General features: G+C 44.7%; 1 protein-coding gene across 2 annotated transcripts in view; it reads left to right on the top strand.

The window, feature by feature from the left end:
* The window catches only part of Vps13D (vacuolar protein sorting 13D), a 120,659-nt gene that overhangs the window by 77,955 nt on the left and 17,573 nt on the right, over positions 1 to 25,131 (top strand). For both annotated transcript variants that reach the window (XM_084598941.1, XM_084598940.1), the window contains exons 57-68: positions 192 to 333; positions 1,329 to 1,530; positions 3,362 to 3,554; positions 4,651 to 4,830; positions 7,788 to 7,954; positions 9,447 to 9,575; positions 15,510 to 15,654; positions 16,060 to 16,232; positions 17,851 to 18,047; positions 20,916 to 21,072; positions 21,180 to 21,282; positions 23,917 to 24,211. In XM_084598941.1, coding sequence (XP_084455067.1) covers positions 192 to 333; positions 1,329 to 1,530; positions 3,362 to 3,554; positions 4,651 to 4,830; positions 7,788 to 7,954; positions 9,447 to 9,575; positions 15,510 to 15,654; positions 16,060 to 16,232; positions 17,851 to 18,047; positions 20,916 to 21,072; positions 21,180 to 21,282; positions 23,917 to 24,211 — 2,083 coding nt within the window. The remainder of the gene's footprint in view (positions 1 to 191; positions 334 to 1,328; positions 1,531 to 3,361; positions 3,555 to 4,650; positions 4,831 to 7,787; positions 7,955 to 9,446; positions 9,576 to 15,509; positions 15,655 to 16,059; positions 16,233 to 17,850; positions 18,048 to 20,915; positions 21,073 to 21,179; positions 21,283 to 23,916; positions 24,212 to 25,131) is intronic.

Below are 25,131 nucleotides of genomic sequence, written 5' to 3'. Positions count from 1 at the left end.
CCTGTTGAGCATTTCTCTGTAAGCCAAGAAAGAAAGCATTTCCTCAACTGTATGAAACCGGCTTGAAATAAATATATTTAGATTGAGCGTGAATGTTCACTTCTGTGCATTTAATGATGTTTTGCTGCATCATGCGTATAGAAAAAAAACCTGCATTTCTTTTCGCACTTTCTTTTTTTCTCCGTACACAGCACCGCAGCTCTGGCATGATACGCGTGGTGTTCAGTGTGACCCTTGACGGGAATGCTCGAAAGCTGATCACCGTACAGTCTGCCTTGGTAATCAAGAACAAAGTGGAGGTCCCGGTGGATGTGAAACTTGAAACTGCTGGAGGTAACTGGTGGCATAGCCATGCATGCCATTTCTTCCCAAAGTTGAACACTTTTTGTCTCGGAGCATTCTATTCTATTAAATTCTATTAAATAAGGCAGGTAGCATGTTGCCCGTAATCAAAAGCCAGAAATTTTTGGCTTGCATTTGAAAAAAAGAAAGTTTTTTTAGTCAACTGAATTTTAAAGCAATGAATTGGTATATTCTTAATGTTGTTTTCGTTTTATTTTAAACTAAGAAGTTACAGCTAGCTCTGCTCTTAGCTCGTATGCAGCTTTGGGACCTCAAACCCTTCAGCATGCCATACCATGCTATTCCATGCCTATTTTTAATCTGGCTCACTTGCATAGGTGTAGTTTTTAGTGAGAACTTTTGAAAGGCTGCAAGAAAAGTGGTGAAATACTACTTTGGGACTTGGCAAGCAAATTCATAACCAGAATATTAACTCCTCATTATTTTTAAAACAAGAAAGGCACTTGTTTTTCTTTTCATTGCTTTGTTTTTCTGTATATATTTCTCTTACCGTCCTTCAATAAACCCAGTTGATAGTCAGCGTTTGTTTTGTTTTTGTCCCGCCTTTATTGCGCTGTTCCCCTAGTATGAAGCAAGGCACACCCTTTGGCTTGTGTTTCATGTTGCTGTTTCGTTTTCGTGGTGAGATTAAAAGGACGACACAGCACGAGCAGTGCAGGTGTTGTGTGGGCGCAGTAGAGCGTGGTGTGCCTGTGTCCGTCTTCAGAGTGTAGCCTTTGCTGTCATCCGCCAAGCCGGTACAGTTCTCGGCAAAGGCCGAACATGTTCGTAACGTTTCGCAGTAGTGGGAAGACTGTGAAATTGCACGTTGCGATTCCAAGAGCTAATTCTAATAGTGCAGAGGTTATCCAGTGTATTTTGACGAAATGGTGCTTAGCCTAGCAGGTTCAGCATGACATCCTCGGCTCCTCTATTGACTGTCTTTTGCCAGTGTTGACTTGTTTGCCGGTTTGTTTCTATTGCAGTGCGTCCGTACCAGATCTGCCTGCAGCCCAAGTGCACGACGGCCGTGCCGCTACCATACGTGTTTGCTGACATGTGGGTGCGGCCAACAATCTCTCTGATTGCTTACTCCTCCCTGGAGTGGCAGCACGTTGCGAGCAAACGGCAGAGTGCTGGCTACTCCATCACATGCTGTCCCATACGCAATGATGCCGCCCTCTTCAGGTGTGTAGTGCCGTGTGTATTGTTTTGTTAATTTGTAAGCATCTACTAGCATGGTGCTGTGTCATTGTTTTATTCACCATTAGGGAGCTAGTTGTCCACCATGCTACTGTCGGGCACTTTTAGGTTGCTCACAAAGACTTGAGCCTTAAACTCGTCTAAGTGACTTTTGGCTTCTGGTGCCTTTCACTAAGGCACGCCTCGATTTCGAGAATGTTTCGAGCCACGGCTACTTCTGATTTTTGACAATTATTGAACACATGTGTCTCTAGCGGACTATGCATTTTTTGTTCGAAGACACAAAAGGTTGCTGCAGCAGGCTGTTAGCTTGAAGTTATATTCAAACCTGTCTTACAGCACGGCTGCCTTCTGGCCTGCCCACCATCTCCACTGCGTGGCAGTCTGAAGTCTTCTGTGCATGTTCTTCTCGTAATTTTCTCAGAGGTGGGACACTGTCAAAGGAGGAGGGTTTATGGCTGTAACAGCTTATACTGCACAGCAGCAAGAAGGGATGCTGCCATGTACCGTATTTACTCGCATAATGATCGCACTTTTTTTTTTTAAATACTGACGCAAATTTCGGGGTGCGATCATTATGCGGGGTAAATTTTCTACAAAAAATTTTTGACCACCGAAAACGCAAACAAGTTGCAGGTCAGACGTCTTAGAACATATATCTCGATTACAACCAAAAATAAAAGCTGAGTAAGGCTTACCTTCGCAATAAACACGCACATTAAGCATCACATGGAGTGCACAATGCCCATTTATTTTTTTTCGTCAGTACTCTAATCAAAGTCTGAATCCTCGCCATCCTCGCTTTCACTGCTGCACGACTCATCGGAAACGGCAGTGTCGTCGCTGGGAGCATCTTCACAATCGCTGTTTTTCTGCGCCAGACGTCTTCACGAAGACGCTCCGAGCACCCTTCTCGTTCACAGTTGTATTCCGGGGCATGTCGAACGTCAGTGGAGTTTGATCGGCGTTTCCAATTTGCGACATGAGGTAACCGCATTTTTCGCGAAGCCTAGTGACGAAGTGATGGAAGTCTATCACTTTGCTTTCATACGCGGCTGGGAGCCGCTGGCACAACGACGTCTGCCGCCTCAGGGAAAGTCCATTCCGTCGCATAAAGCGAGTCGTCCAACCGGAGCTAGCGCGGAAATCCTTTGCGACGATTCCCAGCTTCCTGGCAGTTGTGCGCGCCTGCGTCTGTATCATTTCTAATGACACTGCACAACCATCCTTGCGCAGGTCCCTCACGTATTCTAGGACTGCCTCCTCAACACGAGGGAACTTGCCCGTTTTGGGTCCACGGAAAGCCCGCCGTGTCTTGTTCGTAGCCATCAGCTTCTCGCACTGCTTCTTCCAATAGCGTATCCTCATTTCGTCCACGCCGAAATGCCTACCAGCAGCGCGGTTGCCATGCTCCAGTGCATAGTCGACAGCCCTGAGCTTGAACGCGGCGGTGTAACTGGCATACCGCCCCATGGTGAAATGGCGTAAACTCGCACAAAAACACAAAGCACGCTACGACGCTGCCGAATTGCAAAATGGCGAACGCCGCGAAGCATGGAATCATGGGAATTCCAACGTTACTAGACTAAGTTGAGAACTCGTCGGAATGCATTCGCTGCGGGATGACTGCAGATCAACCACCAGGCGGCTCCATGTTCGGGGTGCGATCATTACGCGGGGAATTTAAAAAATGGAATTTTGACCTCAAAATTCAGGGGTGCGATCATTACGCGAGTGCGATCATTATGCGAGTAAATACGGTAGTATGGATCATGGTGTCTCAATTCTGCGTGGTCTCTTCCATGGTCATTGACAGGTTCTCAGTGGATGTGAAACGTGACAATTACCCTGACAAGGACAGTGTGCCCTGCACCGTGCCTGGGCATACAGTAAGCCTGCTCCCGCCCATCAGAATCCACAACCTGCTGCCTTGTGAGCTGGGCTATGTGGTCAACGAGGGTCAGTGCAAGGGCATCATCTCTGCACAGAAGGACTGTGCACTGCACGAGGTATGTCTTCAAGCCCTCGCCTTGTTACCAATACTATATAGGTGGTAGTAATAGAGGTGGAAGCGGGTGTGTTTGATCATTTAAACCTGCCCCACCTGCAAGTTAGCGCAGGGCTGTTTGTGCCACGAATGAATTGTAAGGGAGCTCGTGTGGCATTCACTGATTAGTGTATTGCGTTTGAATAAACACTGGGTCTGTGATTGTTTTCGGGCATGCTCCTGTGCTTACACTAGAGTAAAATCATGATCCAGTAAGCTCTTGGATATCGGTAGGCCCTGTGAGGAATGTTACATATGGCATCTGCAAGTGAGGCTGACTGTTTGCAACATTCCCCACCCTTAGTTAATGGTGTAATGAAAGACTCTAGTTTGCTGTGATTAAACGAAAGAGGCAATAATATTTGAGCATTTCGACTTAATATGTGTTAGCAGGCACTATCTCTTATTTTTTTTATTCTTAATTATGCTTCAAATGTCAATAGCAGCAACAGAATGATAGCAATGTGGTTATATTCTTAATTCTCCTGTTAGCTAGAATATGATAAAGACCAAATCTCTGCTCAGACAATACTTTAAAAATATCTACTTAGTACTTACTAATTAATTAACTTTGATGAACAAAAAAAATACTGCAGATTAGCTTAGATAACTCTGAACGGCTCTGAATTCGTTTCAGTGGGCTGGGACCCACCAGTATTTTAAAACCTTGGTTACATTTAGCTGGGACGTCCTGTGTATATATATATGTGTGTGTGTGTGTGTGCGTGCGTGCGTGCTTTTATGTTTTTCTGAAATCTTTACTTCATTTAGTATCCATTTCTTTTTTGAAAGTTTCAGTGTTTGCACTCTCTTTACTTTCACTTCCAGCAGCTTATGCGGAAAGTGTGTACTTCAGTTTCCATGTGCTTTGGCAACTTTGAGCCGAATTATTACAAAATCTGCTGCCCAGTTCACGTGGACTTATCGATTCCCTCGTTTTTGCTCTAAATTTTGTGCAGTTGGTAACAAACCCTGCCCTCTCTTACAGTCATTGAAAGATGTACGGCACAGTAGCATTGCATAGTCGTAAGTGAAGCATGTCTTTCTTTTGACTGTAGGTGAATACGGAGCAGTATGTCATCATTGGCTTCTCTCTGGAGAACTTCCGCCAGTGTACCAGTCTAGTGGTCCCACCTGGCTCAAGCAGCTTCTCTACAAGGCTAGAGACACATGACACCGAGGGGCGGCTGCTGCTGTTGCACGCACGTGTCAGTGTGCTGCGCGGGAGGGCGCTCAGGGTAAGAGCTGCCTGGGAAGCTTTCTTCCCTTCTTCTAAAGGGGTATAGACACCAAATTTTGGTAGCAGTTTTCTCATTAATGATGCATAAGACACTTCTGCATATTGATCACACCATGTGATTTTCGCTTACGACCGCGAAATAATTTATAATAATTGAATTTTCTTTCATCAGCAGTTTCGGTTTCAGTAGCCGAGCGATGGCTGTAATGTCATAGTCAAGTGTAGGTCATGGGCAGAAGGAAAAAAAACGGCGATATAATCGCTGACTCTTCACTTATTGGGATTCCTGTTCTGGATTTAGCATTTTAGTGCATTCAAATGGCAGGGGAACGATTATGTCACTGTTTTTCTCATCCCTCACACGACCTAGACTTTACTTTGACATCACAGCTATTGCTCGGCTGTTGAAACCATAACCGAAAGGAAAACAGCCAGAAAAGAAATTCGATTATAAATTATTCAGCGGTCATGGGCGTATGTCGCGTGGTGATCCCTATATGTACAGCAATGCTTTATGCATCATTACGTTAGTGTTGTACAAGTGGAATGTTTTCATGCTCTGGTTAGTCAGGATCTATGCTTGTGGTATGGTTTAACAGGTTGTTCAGTATGACAATTCCCTAAAACATATGGAAGATGTCGTGTGGGTGATTACTTGCATTTTTAAATGAGGTTGAATCACAACAGTTAGAATTATTTGACCTTACCTGTTGAAATTTGCTTTGTACTGGAATGTATGTATAACTCGACTCCTTGATAGTCATGGCATCTTTGGCTGAAGGCACTTGTGGTGGTTTCTGTGCACCCGTTTGGTTGTGGCTGGCTTCCACATGTATGATGCCTAATGTTCAAGTGGCATCCTCATTGCTCCAGAGCACAGCACTATATCACTGTGCTGCATGATTCCACTCTCTCAACAGTAGGGTCCTTTGAGCAGTGTCGCCTGGTGACAAATAGTAGAAATATCGTTAAAACGAAGAAGAGCGCCATTAAAGCACAGGGCTGGGCGGGAGCATGGAGCTGGGCGGAAGGACATCAGCGATGTGATCTTGAACGGCACGCCGTATGGTAGGGGCCAAAGACGGAGCCATGTCAGGAGCAAGGCGGCCAGTATCCTGTAACTGAGGGACCAGTGATAGCTGGCGGGCGACCTCTTCTCGAACGAAGGCTTTGATTTGCTGAAGTAAAGGGCTGTCCTCTGATGGGGTAGAACCGCCCAGCGCTAGTGTACAGATGGCGTCTTCTCTAACACCGGACCGCTGGGTAGAAGCGCGCTTCTTACGAAGCACGTCATAGCTCTGGCAAAGCTTGATCACGTCACTGACCGTGGCAGGATTTTTCACCCAGAGCATCTGGCACGCGTCGTCAGAGATGCCTTTCATGATGTTTTCGATCTTATCCGCTTCGGACATTAGCGGATCGACACGCTTGCATAGGTCCACGATGTCTTCTTAACTAGTGAACGACTCTTCGACATGCTGAGTGCGCTCACGCAAGCGTTGTTCTGCCCGGAGCTTGCGAACTGCAGGGCGGCCGAACACTTCAGCAAAATTCTTTTTAAATGCAGACCAAGATGGCAGGTCTGCCTCATGGTTGCGAAACCAGAGGTTCGCCACGTCAGTCAGATAAAAGATTACATTACTTAGCTTGATAGCGTCGTCCCATCTGTTGTAGCTACTGACGCGCTCATATGCCGACAACCAATCGTCGACTTCTTGATCGGCTATGCCACTGAAGAGGCACGGATCACGCTGCCGTAGAGCTCCAGAACACAGCACGGTGGTTGGGAGGGGCGACGATGTCGAGGCAGTGTTGTCCGGCATGCTGGAAGCAGAGGGTAATGTGCGGCTTCTTAGTTCCAGGGTGGACGGGAACGTACCCAGCACCTCCACCAATTGTAGGGGTGTGTTTATTCGGTAAACCCAGATGGATCCAGCCGCTCAGGAGGAACTCGCAGCGGAGCATCAGGCGTGGCGAATGAGCAAGGCAGCGACCAACTTCTTCGTCCTTGAGAGCGGCAGCACGCGACGCATGTCAGTGGCTATAACGATGAAGATTACCACACTACACCCGCTTTTCTCGTCGCTTCTGTGGCTCAATGGGCTCACACTGTGTCTTTGAACACCGAAACAGTGGTTCGAATCTACTTTGTACGACAGCTTTTTCTGCTCTCTTTTTTGTTTTTTTTTACAGTTGACAAAAAAAAAGTTAATTGCTAACATATTTCTTGAGGATGTGTTCCCTTTTAAGTGGTACCATGTGATGTTTTTGATTATAAGTAGCCGTAAAACTAGCTTTGTACGAGCCATGAGGCAACATCGAATGCTGTGTGGTATGGCAACGCGCGCACTATTTAATTCCGTAAGTATTTCGGTAATTATTTCCCGCCTGGGTATATGTTACCTTAAGGCTGCATTCAAAGACACTTCTGCACCGGGATTGCTGTTTAACTAGCTTGCATACAACCAGTGACGAGAAAGAAGTTCCGGGACCCTACCATTGAGAGATCGGAATTGGGCCACTGGGCTAAAGTGATGGAGTACGGTCGCGATGTTTTGCATTCAGTTCAGTTGAACTTTCAATTCAGATCATGTTAATTGATTAAAATTAATAAATTATTTTAATTTGCTACTTAAGGTCTTATGTCTGATTCTGTGGATTCCAGGGTAGAATACAGGGCTGTGTGCTATTGGTATCAATATTATAGAGAACATTTCGAGATTGTTGTATCTCTTCATTAGGAAAGTTTACTCTGTACATAAAAAAACTAAATATCAGATAGTATGTGGTCCGCACCGTGGTTGATACCTGCTGACAGTTCCTTACCTGGAGGGCATGTTTCTAGGGCTCATCTGCTGATGCTTAGTCATGGTTGAAGTACTTGGCGCTGTCCACCTACACATTGTCATTTTCTTTCTTTCTTTCCCCCTCTCTTTTTTTCTTTGGCGACTGCAGGTGTATGTGTCCGTTCCTTACTGGATTATCAACCGTTCGGGCTTACCGCTCATCTTCAAGCAAGAAGGGACCAACTGCGAGTCAGCCGGACAGTTTCCGGAACACGAGCAGGCACGAAGCATGGTACCCCTGCTCTTCTCCTTTGCCGACAGTGAGGCATCCATGATGTAAGTGCATACTTTAAGGCTTCCAGTCATTTGTGCGCTTTTAAGAAACGTAAAAGAATTGGTCTCACAAAACGAATAAAAGAGACCCGAGAAGTTATGGACGGTATTACATTTTTAACCTCTCAGTTTCTCTAATACTTAAAGGGGAGGGCGACACCAGATTTTTGGTTTGCATCTTCTTTGCTTCAAATGTTGCACCTTGCCACAATACATATTGTAAGCGATCCAAGGATCATATTTGCATGGTAAATAACTTATTGCATTATTTTCACTGTCTTGTTCCTGTTTCTGAGTGCCAGGCATTAGAACCACGGAAGAACCAGTCATCCTGGCAAATACAAAAAGGTGTTGGCGTAGAAATGACCAATTATGAGCATTAATGTCTCACATTTGCTCAGTAACCGAAGGTGACCTTCGACTGCTGGTCATAGCATAAAGCTTTGCCAGCTCAGCTACGACAAGCTGCATTGAAATGATAAATTCAAAAACCATACAGGCTTCAAATCACTCACTGGCCTGCAGAATTTTGCATATTCACTACTTGCTTTTTTCCATATGAAGCATAAAGAATATGGCGACACAGAAGCACTTCATAGCTTTGCTGAGCTAACATTGACGTGCATGCAACAATACATCATGAACATGTTACACAAATAATGTGTCATCATAATGTAAACTTTCAGTAGCCCGAACATATTGAACCTGACATTTTTGGACACCTGCTAGCACTGTAGCGTTGCATAATGAAGTGGACGTGCAGTGTGCATGAGGGTGACTTTCGATCTCCTGTACTCATCTTTTACTCACTCCACGTCGCTGTCTTGTAGAGCAGCTACCTTAATTAAAGCTTCGCAGCAGCACTTACTTGTCATGCTTTGCTGCCAAAGGTGTTGTGAAGAAAAACTACTTTAGTTTCACTGGAAGATTCTCCTCCTCTTAGTGAACTGGTAAACGAATTAGACATCTCAGGATGACCGTTACCTATAGTTTCGAGGAACCAGTCACTGTTTAGATGCGTAATAAATTAGGCCTAGCAACACCTAGTTAGTGGTGTGCTGCCAACACTGGTAGGTGGTTGCATTGTTGCGAGAAGCATAGGACTGGGTTGAATGCAGTTTATTCTTGCTTCTGGGTTACAAATTTACTGCCGTTGTCTATATAATGAGTTATCGGTATATTTAACTATATCGCAATCCCCTCTGCGTTCTATATATTCGGGTTCAGTTATGTGACAAATTCAGACTGTTCCACTGTCAGATTTGTTATCAGCAAGTGTGACTGTATATCGATGCCATTTTCTTTTCCTTTTTCACTTTTATTGACCACATGCTTGACCTCGGCATAGGCACGCGGGTGGTAACCACGAGGTTGGATCCTCTGTTAGCATGCAGCGTCCACTCTCGTACAGTAACTTGTAGAGAGTGAACTACATGTTGCAACTGCAAGCGAGCATGGTGCGTGGAATTCAGGCCTAGTCTCCTTTTTTTTGCAGGTGCAGCATGAGGGTGGGAATGGAGTTGCACCCACGCAGCTTTCCTCAGTGGTGCACCTGTTTCTCGCTTGAGAAGGGCATCAAAGTGCGTCGTCTCATGGTGTCACCAAATGATGCCCGTCCTGACTGGTGAGTTATGATCTTTTGTTTTTATAGGAGAAATCTTATTTTTTGGTCATTTCCGAGCTTTATTTATTTTTATTTTTTCCATCGCATGTAGTGCTCTCGAGTATGTTGCGGTACATGGAGACATAAAACATAAATAGTTTTTAGTGGTGTAAATGTTCGACAAGAGCTTTATTAGATATTATGAGAAAAAGCTTCTGTATCAAATTTTGTCTCACTAAAGCGTAAGATATATGAAATGATGAGCTATCATATTAGTGATAAAATGGGAGCATTCCACTATATGCATATTGTAGCATATCAGCTATGGCTATTAGCATTGCATTAGCCAAAACATAATTAAATACAGTCGAACCCGGCTATATCGAACCCGGATATATCGAATTTTGGTTATATCGAACTCACGAAATATCCCCTTGAAAATCCCATGTAAAAGTATAGGAAAGCCGCATCATATATCGAACTCAATTTCACCGGTCGTTCGATATATCGAACTCCTCACCACGCACTGGAAAGTGTGCCTTCCCCACAGACGATCGCATCACCCTTGGCCGTTTGCCGCGTGACGTTTTCAAGCCACGCGCAGAAGGAATGAGAGGGGACAGTTCGGCGACGGCTGGTCTGGGCAGCGCCGCGCCCATTCCCCAAAGGTGCGCGCATCTGCAGTTGTCGTTTCCCGCGCGCCAACACATGACGTTTGCAAGCCATGTGCATGGGTGTGCCCATTCTTTTGCCGAACTATCTCTCTCCTTCAGCACGTGCAACGCATGCGCCAAGCCAGCTCAGCCCGTTTTCAGACAGACGTCGGACGCTTTCTCCAGCGTGTTGCGAACCCTTTACGTGCGGCGGCAGCGGACGTGGCTATGGCGCCTGCGGATGTAGGTCTCTCTGTTTTTTTTTTTTTCTTTGTTTTTTTTTGCAATAGTCATTTTTTCTTATCGTTGGGCTGTACGCGCGGTGTAGCGTAAGATATGGCGGCTGCGGACGTTAAGAAGCGGCAGAGTTTCTTTTTTTTTTTTTGCGGGATGTTTATTTTATTTTATTTTTTTAATCGTTTATCCTTGCATGTATGAATCCGCGAAAGCACGCGGTCACCTGCTGCGATCATGACGCCCACCCCAAGCGCGGCGTGATAAATCGAACCAGGCTTGTGCAATCAAGCCATCACGGGCACTCTGCCAAGTTCGCTCCCCGCCACTGCAGGAGCTATAAAAAGACAAACGCGCCGAGACGTTATCGCTACGCAGCATCTTGGCACGCTGCCAATGAGCTGTAGATGAGACGACCGAAACGGACTGACGCGCGCCATCGACATAAAAGCGAAAATGCTCGCGATTTCTGCCGCCGCGGCGACACAGAAACCTTGTTTTGAGCTGCCGCGGTGGCTTGAGTGGCGAGAGAGACGCAGTTCCAACAAGTTTGAAAATTTTCGCTCTGTCGCTGCCGCTCGTCGCTGAAATCGCTCAGTCGCTTGCATGTGAGCGAGCTGGCCTTAACGTATTTTTTATTTTTTTTTTTCAAATTCTCGGGTGCAAAAGTGGAGGGTGGGTTCATTATGCGAGTGGGTTGATTACGCGACAAATACGGTATCGTTTGTTCGCATCGTAAGTGCCATCACAAGCCGATTTCTGTATATCGAATTATCGATATATCGAACTATTTCGCGATCCCCTTCGAGTTCGATATATCCGGGTTCGACTGTAATATTCAAAACTCCCAGCACAAACCTTTTTGTCACACAAAAATTTCTTCTCCCTGTAAAGCTTTAGTATAGAGCAGAAATGTGTAAGAAAGAAATAATCACTGTAAAAGTGATAGTGCAAAATATATTGCCATGCTGAAAAGAATATCTTCCGTTGATAATGGTGTTATTCACTGAAGAACTTTCCTGATACTGTGGACAGTGCATTGAACAGATTTAGATAAATGTCAAGTTTGTTATGCATTCATTATGTACTTGGCTGAGGATTAAAAATTTTCTGTGCTTTTTTTCCCCTCACCTGGGACTGGTGCTGCAAGTATCTTTTGTTTTTTTTTTACATGAGGTTTAGGGCGAAAAACTTCTTGGAGGTCAGTGAAAAGGGGTCGCATGACTAATTCCATCTCAAATGACAGCTAGTCAAAGGGTGAACTTTGTTTTAGACTTGGAGTCTTGGGGTGAAGTATGTTGTGCAACTGAGAGAGGATCAAGCTCTCACAGCATCAGTACAGTCAAAAAAGCAGTCTTTATGACTAGGTAGATGTAATGAAGGAGCTATGAGGCTGAGTGAACCGATTGGGCTCGTCTGTACTGAATGAATCTGAACAACAGGGGTGGAAGAGTAAAAAAGATCAATAAAGACGTGATTCAAACGGGATACCTCCTTTGCAAAAGTTACTCACAAGTCCACCCCCTACCTAACAGTGCTAATCTGCCGACATAGCTTGTTAGCAACATTCGTGCATTCATCATCATTCTTCGGCATTTTGCATGGCAGGAATTTGGCCTTTAGCAGCACCTGGAACATTGTTGTGGTGCGCTCACCGAACTTCTGTGGTAACGAATAACATTTTGTGTAATAATAATAATAATTGGTTTCATTTGGTTTGTGGATTTTAACGTCCCAAAGTGACTAAGGCTATCAGAGATGCTGTAGTGGAGGGCCCCAGAAATTTCGGCCACCTGAGGTTCTTTAACATGCACTGACCAGGGTGTCGAACTGGAACTGAACCGAAAACCGGAACCAAACCTGGATTTTCTCAGAACCAGAATCGAACCGAACCTGAATTTCTTCTGCCATCTTGGAACTGAGCCTAAACCGGAACAAATCTGAGGAGCCGTTTTAAACCGGTTTGCGGTACTGTTCCAACTCGCTTTTACTGGCAACTTACCTTCATTATTTTTTCTTTCATCACTACTTGTAAAGCGTTCTTCTAGCTTATTTTAAAAGTGCCGCTGCACACTGCAAACATCACAACTATATTAAAAATGTTCCCTTGCAAAAAGATAACAAGAACAAAGGAAAATATATTACCACATGCAAGCACTAATCTCTTTTGTCGGGCTATTGTTTCATCCCAAACATGGGGGGCCGATGCACTGCGCAATGGCGCTGCTCATGGAGGAAATTGCCCCATTCGAGAGCCTTCCTAGGCAGTGAAATAATAGTAGATAATTCTTAAGTTGGGTTAAATATTTAGATAAATAAATATCTAACCATGTAAAACCCAAAAATTAAAAGATGAATCTGTTAAAAAAACGTCACGCAAATCATTTTTTTTTCCCATTGTTCGACGATATCGCAAAGGGTAACATGGCATGTGCATAGCAGCCGTATGCAGTGCGACGCTAACAAATGCAATTTGGTTGACCGAGACTTCAGAATGACAAGCCGACACTGATGGTGGGAAGGCTGCCTTGGGCAGCATTTAACTGGTCTGTTCTTGAGTTATATCTGAGCTTAGCACAGAGATGAATCCATAAGTCGACTTCCCCTTTCGTCTTCTCTTCATTTTGTCCCTACCATCTCTGCTTGTTTTATTTCCCTTGGCAAGTTAAACTATGCCAGGAGTAAAGCTCTGATGTTTAAACGTGAATACTGGGTGGAGTAAGGAATGGAGGGGAATTACTAGTGGGAATATTAATTCACGAGCTCTATTTGGTGCCCTATCGTTTTGGCCTGTACAACTACAGTGTCGAAAAAAGAATGCATTTCATTGCTTTATCCACCATCACTAATGCGAATACCTAAGACAATCTAGAAAGTTGCGTCGAAAGCTAGATGTGCACTATTAAGAGAAAACATATTTAATGAGTAACCTGGTCTACGGGTTGCACGGTGACGAGGTAATCGGGGTAGAAACCTCGAAAAGCAGGGAGAGGGACGAGGTGAGACGGACCGAAGAGCCTGCGATTAGCCCCAAGGGGAAAAAAAACAGAAGAGGGAATGGCAGTAATTATGTAACCGGCGAACTGCAGCGTGAGACCATTTATACCACATTATGTTTACCGGCGAGGAAAGGTGCTGAGCAAAGCGACATTTGGTGGCCACATGAAAGTGGCTTCGTAGGATCACCGGCGAGATCAAGTACCGCTACAGGCGGCAGCAGAATCTTCCCTTAAGAGCTTACAAGCTAAGAATGAGCTTGAAGCTTTTCTTACACAAAGAGAAGAACACTACCTGCAAGGACTCAGAAACAGAGGCAGTTCTCTCAAAATTGAGGAACTACAGAGCCTGCTCTACGTATTTGAAAAGGTGTCCAGAATAAGCAAAGACTCGAGCGTTTTGAAATTTTGGGAGGCGGAGAAGTTGTGGCACCCAGAACTGCATTCACTAGCTACAGTAGCGCTTGCTGTGCCGTCTACGCAAGTCAGGGTCGAGAGAGCATTTTCTGGACTAAAGTATGTCCCCTCCTCCCATCGAACCCAGATGATTTCAAGAATTCTCAACGATGTCCTCTTCCTTTGGTCTTTCTATGCTGGCAAATAAAGAAGTTGGCAGCATTTACTCAGCACATAATAAAATACTTGTGAGCAGCCATGATGTCATGTCATGCTTGTTGTATATTATGCGACTAAACATAGCAGTCTATCATCAAATTGTTCTATATAAGAAGGTATTAGCGTGCCCATGCAGACAACCATGACGCGCGCAACAAGATGGTGGTCACATCATGTCGCGGCCACAAGAGCGAGACAATTAGTTAATTCATTCCTGTGGCAAATACGATAATGGCGGAGGGGAATTTTTTTATCGCCTTTCGGGCCACAACACATGGGTATCTGCGTTTCACATCCATAGAAACACAAAATGCAAAGACATCCGCGTGCTGTGTGATATGTAGTCGCACATATTGTATATAAATTGTTAGTCCTGGAGTGTGTGCTTGGCTCGACCTTGATCTGATTTTAGAGTCATTTAGTGGCAGCCAGACATTACATTGTTGCACATGTAGTAGTAGAGGTATCGCTCTAAACTAGAATTCATGTGAAATTTTGTGCACCTGAAAACCGCAGCTTATTTTCTTTTAACTTTCTGCGCGTGACAGCATTAGTCGGTTATAGGCCAATGAAAATGTCACTATTTTTGCCCCATCATGCTCTAATCATCGGTCACTCATTATAACATTTTGCTGGTGTCTGTACAACCAATTGGAGCCCATCATATCTGGCGACAAAAACAATAGACAAACTACTATATGAATTTCAGTGTTTATTATACACTGGAACTGGAAAGAAAATTCAGTAATAAAATTGTAGATTGAAAATTATACACCCGAAGTTCTCCTTTTTTTTTCTTTTTTTTTTTTCTCAACCCATTTGAATCGGTCCGGGCAGGATCGAACCGGTTCGAACTCGAATGGAATGTGTCTCCGGAGCCGAAACCGAGCCCGACAAATTTCCGGTTAGACACCCTGGCACTGACAACGCACAGCACAATGAGCGCCTTGCTTTTCGCCTCCATTGAAAAGCGGCTGCCGCGGCTGGTGTTCGATCCCACATCCTTGGACTCAGTAGTCGAGTGCCATAACCACTGCACCACCACGGCGGGGCATAATAATTGTATCACAGGAAAGTAAAGATGCAGTATCTGTTAACACTTTCTCTGTGAACACCTGAACCACGCCATAAGGGAAGGGAGGAAGGTGGGAGTGAAAGAGGTAAGAGGAGCTGTAGTGGAGAGCTGCGGAGTAAATTTAACCACCTGAGATCTTTAAGGGATCTTTAACGTGTGCTGACATCGCACAGCACACGGACGCCTCTCCATTTCGCCTTCATCGAAACTCAGCCGGCGGCGGTTGGGATCGAACTCGGGTACACCAGTACAGTAGTCGGGCATCTTAGCACTACCATGGTGGGGAATGTGTATTTGCAAACATTTCACATTTCCGTGTTACTTTTGGCTGTGGAATAAGCTGCTTTTTTTTTTTCTTTTTCTCCTTTCTTTATTGCTGCAGGGTCTACACAATTGGGGTGGAGATTCAACAAGGAAGAGGGAAATATGCATGCACCAACTACATTGTACTGTCCCCGAGGTTCCTCATCGACAACCAGAGCAGCTGTGTTGTTCAGATCGCCCAGAGGTTTGCCACAAAGGAGCTGGTAGGCAGTAACAAACTATTGCATGCTTCCTGTGTATCACTTAGCTCATGTCTATCGCTTTCAAAAAGGCTGTCTGTCTGTTTGCCTAATATACACCTTGTTTCTTTGTTTATTTTGTTTGTTTCTTGGAGTAGAAGCTATGCAGCATGCTTTTAAACCTCAAAATGCTTGACTGCGCTTGAACATTTGACTACATGTCATTAGTAGCAGACCTCAAGTGTATTCATTTTTGCTGTTGTTTCCTGTATTCTATGAGCTTTTGCAAATGAGGGTGCAATTCAAAGGCTTTATAAAGAGTGCCCTTTACAAATGTAGTGCTGAGATACGTGCCTTCGCAGGCTTGCGTTTTGTTATGTTACGTATGAGGCACATTTCTTTTTTGTGTGTTGTGTTATCCAATTTCAGCATCAGCACAGACACCACATTTCCCTGGCAAAGCCAAAGTCCAGCCTACCATTCCACTGGCCACGAGTGGACCTCGACAACCTTCTGTGTGTGCGGCTAGTTGATGCACCCGGCTGCCTGTGGTCAGGCGGTTTCAAGATTGACGAGCTCAACTCCTTTCACGTTCACATGAGGCAGGTGTCGTTTTTCGGAATTCACAATTTACTCAATGAATTTTGACAGATATCTTCTTGAAACAGCAGTATCGAAATGTTGCTGTCTGTTTTGCAGGACACAATCCTAGCTATATTAAATTAAACTGGAAGGATATTGTGAAATACTAGTTTAATGCATCAGTAATTCGATGTACAAAACGTGGGAGTAATATAGAGGCGAACCTGCAACCCAGAAGTAAAAGGTTCAAAAACGTTAGGGGCACGCATTCTGCAGCGACACACAGTCTGCTAGCATCATCATCATTATCCTCAGCCTGACTATACCCACTGCAGGGCGAAGGCCTCTCCCATATTTCCTCCAATTAACCCGGTCTTGTGCGAGCTGTATCCACTTGACCCCTGTGAACTTCTTAACCTCATCCGCCCACCTAATTTTCTGCCGCCCCCTGCAACGCATTCCTTTCCTTGGAATCCAGTTTGTTGCCCTAAGCAACCATCGGTTAACCTTTCTTCGCGCTACATGTCCTGTCCATTCCCATTTCTTCTTCTTGATTTCCATTAGAATGTCAGTGACTTGAATTATTTCTCTGACCCACTCTGCACGTTTTCTATCTCTTAACGTTATACTAGCATACCAGCATAGCATAGCTAGCATACCAGTAGTATGCTTATTGCTGGATGTTGCTAGACCTAGCCTCTTTCGCATCGAAGCCACAGCAGGCAGTGCTTTGCAACTATTATTGCCTCACACAGAAGGACTAATCATTATCAAGTGCATTACAAGCATAATAACCTCTCAGTAAGATTCAAGGTACAACTAGTTTTTACAATGCCCTTGCCAGCAAGTCAAGCAAAGCAATCCTTATAAAAGCTGCTTGTAACCACTTGTTAGCTAGGCTAGATTCAGCTTATGGTCAGCTTTAAGCAGAATGCTGGCTTTCCTGCGTGGCAACAATGGCGTGTGAAAAGTGGAGTTGCCAGACCAAAGGCTAATGCCTGCTGCATGCCATGTTCCTCGCAACTTGTAGTTTTGCAGGTTCCTAACAAGGATAGCACGGCTAGGGAATACCCAAGGCTGCATGCAGTACTTTTTCCATGCAAAAGGTGATCACAGGAACACCATTAGGAGAACTGCCACGTGCAGGGGAGCTGAAGGCCATTCTGTGTACCTAGTTTTCCATTTACAGGAGTTAGACAAACATGTTAGTGCCATGGGATTTTCAAAGGGGTTATTTGGCTGTTCAATATAAGCAATAATTCACTATCTTCGGCTTCACTACATCTGGGATTCACATCATAATGCAGGCTCATCAAGCTGTTGTTTTGTTGCATTTAAAAAGTGCTGGATGGGAAAAATACCTTTGGATGTATATTGAATGAACAGGCACTGTAGCTGCAACATGCGCTCATTACTACGTTTGCCAAAGACCAAGGGCCAAATGGCAATGCTAGAGCTTCTGATTTGTGGATTCAGAAAAGACGGTGCTTTCTTTCTAATGGTGCTACCACTCATGTTACTGCATATTCTAGGTGACATTTATTAGTTATTGTCACTTATTCCCAACTTAGGAAAGTGAAAAAAGAGTGAGCTTTTTATTTGCACATTCTTGATAAAGGTTCGGCTCTTTTTCTTTAGGGACGACCTTGGGAGATCATACTTTCTTCGAGTGGAAGTGATCCTAAAGGGCGCCATGTTTTTCATCATCTTCATGGACTGTGCAAAGATTCCCCCACCACTGCGCATTGACAATCAATCTGAAGTTGCCGTCACTTTCCACCAGACAAGCGTGAGCAATGAGCTGCTCAGGGCCACTGTCAAGGCACACACTTCAGGTACTGTAACTTTACTTCCTGTTTTTCTTATGTTTCTTAGCTAGTTTCTTTCATGGGCGTTGGCTGGGACCGCGCCGACAGTACTTATCCCTATTTCCAAATTAACAGGGTTGGAATTAACGAGTATTTAGTTCCGAGCTACGTTGCGCAGAAGGGAGAGCAGGCAGCCGCCGGCGTCGCGGCCATGCACTGACCTTGCCGCGGCCGCCGTCCCCTCCCTCCAACGCCGCCCGCCGCGCCGGTCATGGCGCCATTTAAGTTTTACCCCCTTTTCCTTGGTTTTACCTGGTTCCATCTTCTGTCTCCGTTTTGGACGTGCGCAGCCTTTAACTATGCCTTCCGATCGCGGAAGTGTTTATTTTTTTTTTTGCCGCGTGATGTCCAGACGCGGCGGTGCGTAGTTCGAATTATCCGTAGCGGAACTGACTCGCGTTCGAATTAATGGGCTTTTTTATACACAGATCTCTATGGAGCTTGGCCGGACCAAGTAGTCTAGTTCGAATTATCCGAAAATTCGAATTATTGAGGTTCGAATTAACGAGCTATCATTGTATCGAACTCACGGAATATCCCCTTGAAAATCCCATGTAAAAGTATAGGAAAGCCGCGTCATATATCGAACTCAATTTCACGGGTCGTTCGATATATCGAACTCCGCACCACACACTGAAAGTGTGCCACTGGAAAGTGTGCCTTCCCCAGAGACGATCGCATCACCCTTGGCCGTTTGCCGCGTGACGTTTTCAAGCCACGCGCGGAAGGAATGAGAGGGGACAGTTCGGTGACGACTGGTCTGGGCAGCACCGCGCCCATTCCCCAAAGGCACGCGCATCTGCAGTTATCGTTTCCAGCGCACCAATGCATGACGTTTGCAAGCCATGTGCGTGGCTGTTCCCTTTCTTTTGCCGAGCTATCTCTCTCCTTCAGCACACGGTACGCATGCGCCAAGCCAGCTCACCCCGTTTTCAGACAGATGTCGGACGCTTTCTCCAGCATATGTTGCGAACCCTCTGTGCGCAGCGGCTCGGCGCGGCTATGACGCCTGCGGACGTTAAGAAGCGGCAGTTTTTTCGTTTTCTTTTTTTTTTTTTGCCGGGAGTCGTTTATCCTTGCATGTATGAATCAACGAAAGCCCGCGGCCAGCTGCTGCGATCATGACGCCTGTCCCAAGCGCGGCATGATAAAACGAACCAGGCTTGTGCAATCAAGCCATCACGGGCACTCTGCCAAGTTTGCTCCCCGCCACCGCAGGAGCTATCAAAAGATAAACGCGCCTTGACGTTATCGCTGCGCAGCATCTTGGCACGCTGCCAAGAAATGAGCTGTGGATAAGAAGACTGAAACGGAGTGACGCGCGTCATCGACATGCAAGCAAAAACGCTCACAATTTCTGCCGCCGCGACACTGAAACCTTGTTTTGAGCTGCCGCGGCGGCTCGAGCGGCAAAAGGGACGCAGTTCCAACAAAGCTGAAATTTTTCGCTCTATCGCTGCCGCTCATCGCTGAGATCGCTCAATCGCTTGCATGTGAGCGAGCTGGCCTTAACACTTTTTTTTTTTTTTTTTTTTTTTTCAAATTCTCGGGTGCAAAAGTGGAGGGTGGGTTCATTATGCGAGTGGGTTGATTACGCGACAAATACGATATCGTTTTTTCGCATCGTAAGTGCCGTCACAAGGCGATTTTTGTATATCGAATTATCGATATATCGAACTATTTCGCTATCCCCATCGAGTTCGATATATCCGGGTTCGACTGTATTGATGTTACCAATGCTACTTTGTTTTTATCATTTCCACATCATTTGGGCAAGATTCGACACTGCATGCTCTATAAGGGGTTAGCTCTACTACTTTGCTCCATCCTGGATTTATCGAACTTGAAGGAGGTCACGAATAGATCGATGTATTGATAATTCGGTATATAAAACATAAACAGGTGAGCTTTTCGGTAACCCGGAAGTTTGAATACAATGCATTGCTCTGCTCTGTTGGGTGTGAAAGCATGCGGCAGATATGTGCCAGGGACAGACCAGGGCGTCGGGAGTTTGCACTGCTTGTCTTGCGTTGCGCGGCACAAGTGCGTTTTGGAGTTTAGGCTCGCATCAAAGCTGCAGTGGATGGTGCTTTGTAAAAAATTATCGCTGACCAATTTTGGGGCTGGTTTTGGAGACTATAAACGCAATAATAACTTAATTAAAATTAGGGTAAAATTGATTTCAGTGTCGCTTTCCGTAACGAAGCAGTATACACGAGAGCCGCATCAAGCTTTCAGTCAGCTAGGCTGGCCTTATTGCATGACAACCGGTGTGTCGAACACGTTGTTCTGCGCATGACAGCAGTGTTACAGTAAAAAAGAAAAAAGAAAGGAGCACGTTAAACTGAAGGCCGCCTTGAAGTGGACTCGACGTTCACCTCGTCAACCAGGTTTACAGTTTTAAGGGCTGTGCAGTCAAGCTGACTCCTGCATGAAAAGTGATTATGGGAGAGACGTTAGGAGAAGTGCCTTTAGCAGTAGGCACGATGGGCAGTTTAGTTGTATGTTAACTGAATGGGAGTTAGATAAACACAAATAATTCTGCTATATTTTTATGCGTGGAATATTCAAGGAGAATTTCTAGAGTTCAATGTAAGCAATAAATTGATATATCTGAGTTTATATAGGGCCTAAAGTGACTGTTTCCTCGCTGAAAAACTGCATGAGCTAGAACAAAGGCTCTCAAACTGGGTTCGTTGGAACCCAGCGGCATGGTGAGCTGCTGTATGGGTTCCATGAGCACCCTCACTATTATTATGTTTTTCACATTGCCTTTATTCCTGAAGTGCCTACCTTATGCAGCATGCATGCCATGTCAATTTTGTTGGATTGCAGTCCCCTATGCTTGGGATGAACCCACCTTGCCTCCGCACATCACCGTGACCGCTCCCGGTGGGATGAGCGAGACTTACGACATGACCATTTTCCGACCCGGCAAGAAGCTCTACTACGAGAACTTCTTCTACATTGCTTTCTCAGGAACATTCCTAGAGTGAGTACAGCCTTACCACCTTCACTTCATGTGAAGTTTGTCTTGTATTGATGCACAGCTCAGAGAATTTTTTTTATTCTCAGCTAACCTTCTCTCGCTGGTTGCAGGCCGCGGGCAATGGTGAAAGTTCAGCCGGGCTCCAAGGATGTCAAGTGCCAGGAGCTGGTGCTCGATGTTCCACAGGGGACCCGTGTTGTCATCAACAAGAAGGTAATTAACTTAGTGTGGTGAACCAATTTAGGCCTGTTTCTTTTCAACCTTTCACTTTCAGGTACTACGTTGTTGATGTTGCAGGCAGTTGAAAACGTAATAAGTTATGGTGATACACATTTTAGTGTATATACTATTGTCAAATTAGTGATTGGATTGGTATATAGTAGATTAAATAGGGCTAGCCATGCTACATAGTGCCTTGTTTCAAATGCTTGATTAGGGTTGTGCGAGTACTTGAAATTTCGAATACGAGTTGAATATGCTTGCTATTATATTCGTATTCATAGTCGAAAGATCGATGTTCCAAATTTTCCGAATATTCGAAAATAATCGAATACACTGAGCTTTTTTGAATTCACCACAATTTCACCACACTGCGTGCTTCATTGCACTGCTTGGCCGCCTGACTTGCAGTGAAGCATCCTCAAATCGTAACAGGGCCGTTTTCGAAAGCAACTTTTCCCTTTTGAGAAGGGGGGCCTTTCCGATAGTGTGCGCAAAGCTAAGCACTTGATGAGACCGGAAAAAACTTCGTTCTCACCTTGGGTTCATCTCAAAGGCAGACAACCATCGTGCAGTTGTTCATCAAAATTACTGATGCAAATGCTTTTTGGCAGTTTTTTCTGGCTCATTCGCTAACTCGAGCTTTCGATTAATTTGGACGCTTTTTCTGATCACTTGAAGGCTGAGTTAACGACACCTTACTGTGTTTAGCAGCGATGTGATAGTTCCACCCTGCTTCATGCAAGTCCTTCCTGTAAAAAAAAAAAAATCTGGTATACGGATACTTGTACAAAATTCATACTGGATTTTTTTATATATACTGCTTTGCAATTATAGTTTAAGACTGTTTGCAAATGGCATGTGAATTCTGAAATAAACAAGGTGAACAATGTTCGTTATTTTTAATTTTATATTGTCTTTTAAGCTGGCCAAAGTTTTTATATTCGAAGGCATTTTTTTTTTCCACATTTGTATTCAACTTGTATTATAAAAAATTCAATATTCGCGCATCCCTACTGATTTGGTATTTGTTACAACTGCAACTAATATGGAATGAACCAGCTTGTGAATGCTGTGTAAAGGGCTTCCAATCCACCAGCGACGTTACGACGGGGAGCTTGTGGCTGTCTGCCTGCTTGCACCACTTCACATCAAGAAATTCGAAACTTGAAAAAAAGGTCATCAGTCATAGCATGGATCACAGGCTTGCACAGTTTTGAGGTCATGCTGCAAACCAGGTTTCTGTTAGCACACTACCTCTGTTCCTGGTTTTCATAGCTTGGCTAATTTAGGGCAGAGACTTCAAAAGAGAGCAGGATGTGAGGCCTAAGGCTGAGGCAGTCAAGCAAACCCAAAGAAGAGACGCATGGTAACAGTCGGTGCTTCTAAGGGCCCTGCCCAGAGACGACCTTGCATTCTTTTGTTTTGGCCTCAATTTGTATTACACGAGGCTCCTTTTAATGCATAATTAAGCACTTGGTTTAAGTAACATTCTTTTTTTTTTTTTTTTTGTCAATTTACATTATGCAAAGAAAATTTCAGCACCTTGCTTATCTCTGAACTCTGTTAGGCTCAAAATGTTTCTTCATTTTTACGGTAGGTTATTTAGAGCAAGCTCTACTTTTCTGCAGCAAATTAGTTTTGTGCCATCTGCAGCGCAAGCCTAGCAACATGCCAAGACGCTGCTTTGACCTCGGTAGGACACCAAGATGCTGCACAACGATAACGTCCTGGTGTGTTTATTTTTTGACGAGAGCTCATGGGGTGGTTCCAAGCTTGGCGAATTTGGCACAGTGCTCCTTTAACAGAAGCACCAGCAGCGTTGTCTTGCTCGGCACACTACCGCGCGCCAGGCTTCACCACCAGTGTATGCTTAGAAAACCAGCAAGCACTTGAGCGTCAGAGAAGAGTGTAGTATAGTTTCAACCGGAACACTATAATAGACCTTGTACACCGAACTGCTATGGAGAAAGCAGACCCACAAACGACTTCGCAAGCTCAAGATTTGGAGTGAAAATCCACTCCTAAGGCTTATATATATATATTTGTGTCACCTGCTCATGACCGTTTCGCAAGTGTTTTTATAAAAAAAAACATCATGTAAGAAAAAAACTGCTCACCTGACCTTCAGGGCTGGTGCTCAGCATGTTCGCGTTGTTTCGCTGCGATTGATCGCCGCAAAGCCAGAAACCAGAGACGCAGTCACAGCTGATGGCATACTTTTGTTGATGACAGATGGACAATATGAAATTTCAACTGTCGTTAAGTTTGTTACTTGCCTTGTTTCCCCTTATGTCATTCTTTGTCGATTTTAGTTTGTTTCTTGAAAGTCCATGAACTAAAGGCACAACGTAGGAATGATACTTCAGAAATTCTCGGAGGATGGTGGCTTTCTGGTAAATCCTAACAGACATATTTTGCTTAGACTATGCGACATATGAGAAGCTTTTACCAGCATGAGCAATATAAGGCTAACTGCATCTTTCTTTAGTACCATTACCACTACCACCTTGTTTCGTAATGGGAGCTTTAATTATATTTGTCTTGCATCAAATCAGGTAACATGCACAGCCTCTTTATAATTTCATATTTCTCTCATCCCACTGTCCTTCTTGCTGTGTCTTGCAGGAGCTGGGCAAGCGTTCACAGCTGTGGCGCATGACCTCTACGGGGATGCTGCAGCATGAAGGCTCAAGCACCCCGCGTGATCCTCGGCCCAGCGCAGAGCCTGGTCGCATGCTGGTGCTCGACATTGCCAGCCTGGGACCGGAGCCCAAGAAGTACACGGAGCTGATGCTGCGCAAGCCGGATGGCCGGCGGCGCCTGACCCAAACTTGGCAGTTTTGTAGTGATGGTCGCCTCTGTTGCCAGCTGCCCGGCATGTTCGTGCAGCCCCGCGATGGATTTCATGGCCTGAGGAGAGGTGAGATTGTGGCATCAGTTTCTCTATGTTGACCACCTTCGGAAATTTTTACATGCTTTCACAGGTTTACGGGGTTATACAGGATTTCACAGGGTTTACAGGTTTTTGCAGGTAACAGGCCTATGTGTTGCTCTTTTGCCGCGCAAACGCCGAACGGTGCCTGACCTTAACCAAACATAGTATGTACAGCCTTTGTCAAAAGTTTAGAGCCCAGGGCCATGCCATGTGGCTCGTAATGCGTTCCCAGATTTCCAAACTTGCTGAAGGTAAGATTTTTCGTCCTACCCTCTCCAATGGCTAAGACTTCCATGATTGTTAAAGAAGTCATAATATACGACTTTAAAGCAAACCCTCTGGGCTCTTAACTTTTGACAAAGGCTGTACCTCAAAAATTCGAATCATTATTTTGAAAACATGGCATACAATTATTTCCGTTTGAGCACCAAATCCTGTTTTTAAGCAAGTGGTCAAATATTTCGGAAGCATTCAGCAAAGGAAGTATGTAGAGCATATCTTTAGGGGACTATGGTTGTCAAGTAGGGATGTGGGAATATTTAAAATTTTGGATTTGAATCTAATATGCGTGTTATTCGATTCATATTCATATTAAAAAAACTGGTATTTGTATTTTCGAATAATCAAAAATTGCCGAACACACTGAAAATGTTCGAATTCATCGCACTGCTTGCTTCACTGCAATGCCTGCTTGCTTGCGGGCAAAATGCAACGGGGCAGTTTCGTGACGAGGCTCTTTTCAACAATGCATGCAAAGCGGAATATTTGACGTAGCCGGTTTTATTTCAAATGCAGACAGCTATCGTGCTGATGTTAAAATTACTGTGGTGGTAAAGTTACTGTGATGCAAATATTTTTCGGCATTTTTGTCTCAGGCCCATTCAATTGACATTTTTTCTGGTCCT

Source organism: Amblyomma maculatum, chromosome 3, assembly GCF_055883805.1.
Source record: "Amblyomma maculatum isolate TAMU_Amacu chromosome 3, ASM5588380v1, whole genome shotgun sequence".
NCBI lineage: Eukaryota > Metazoa > Arthropoda > Arachnida > Ixodida > Ixodidae > Amblyomma > Amblyomma maculatum.
This window is presented reverse-complemented; position numbering and strand designations above follow the sequence as displayed.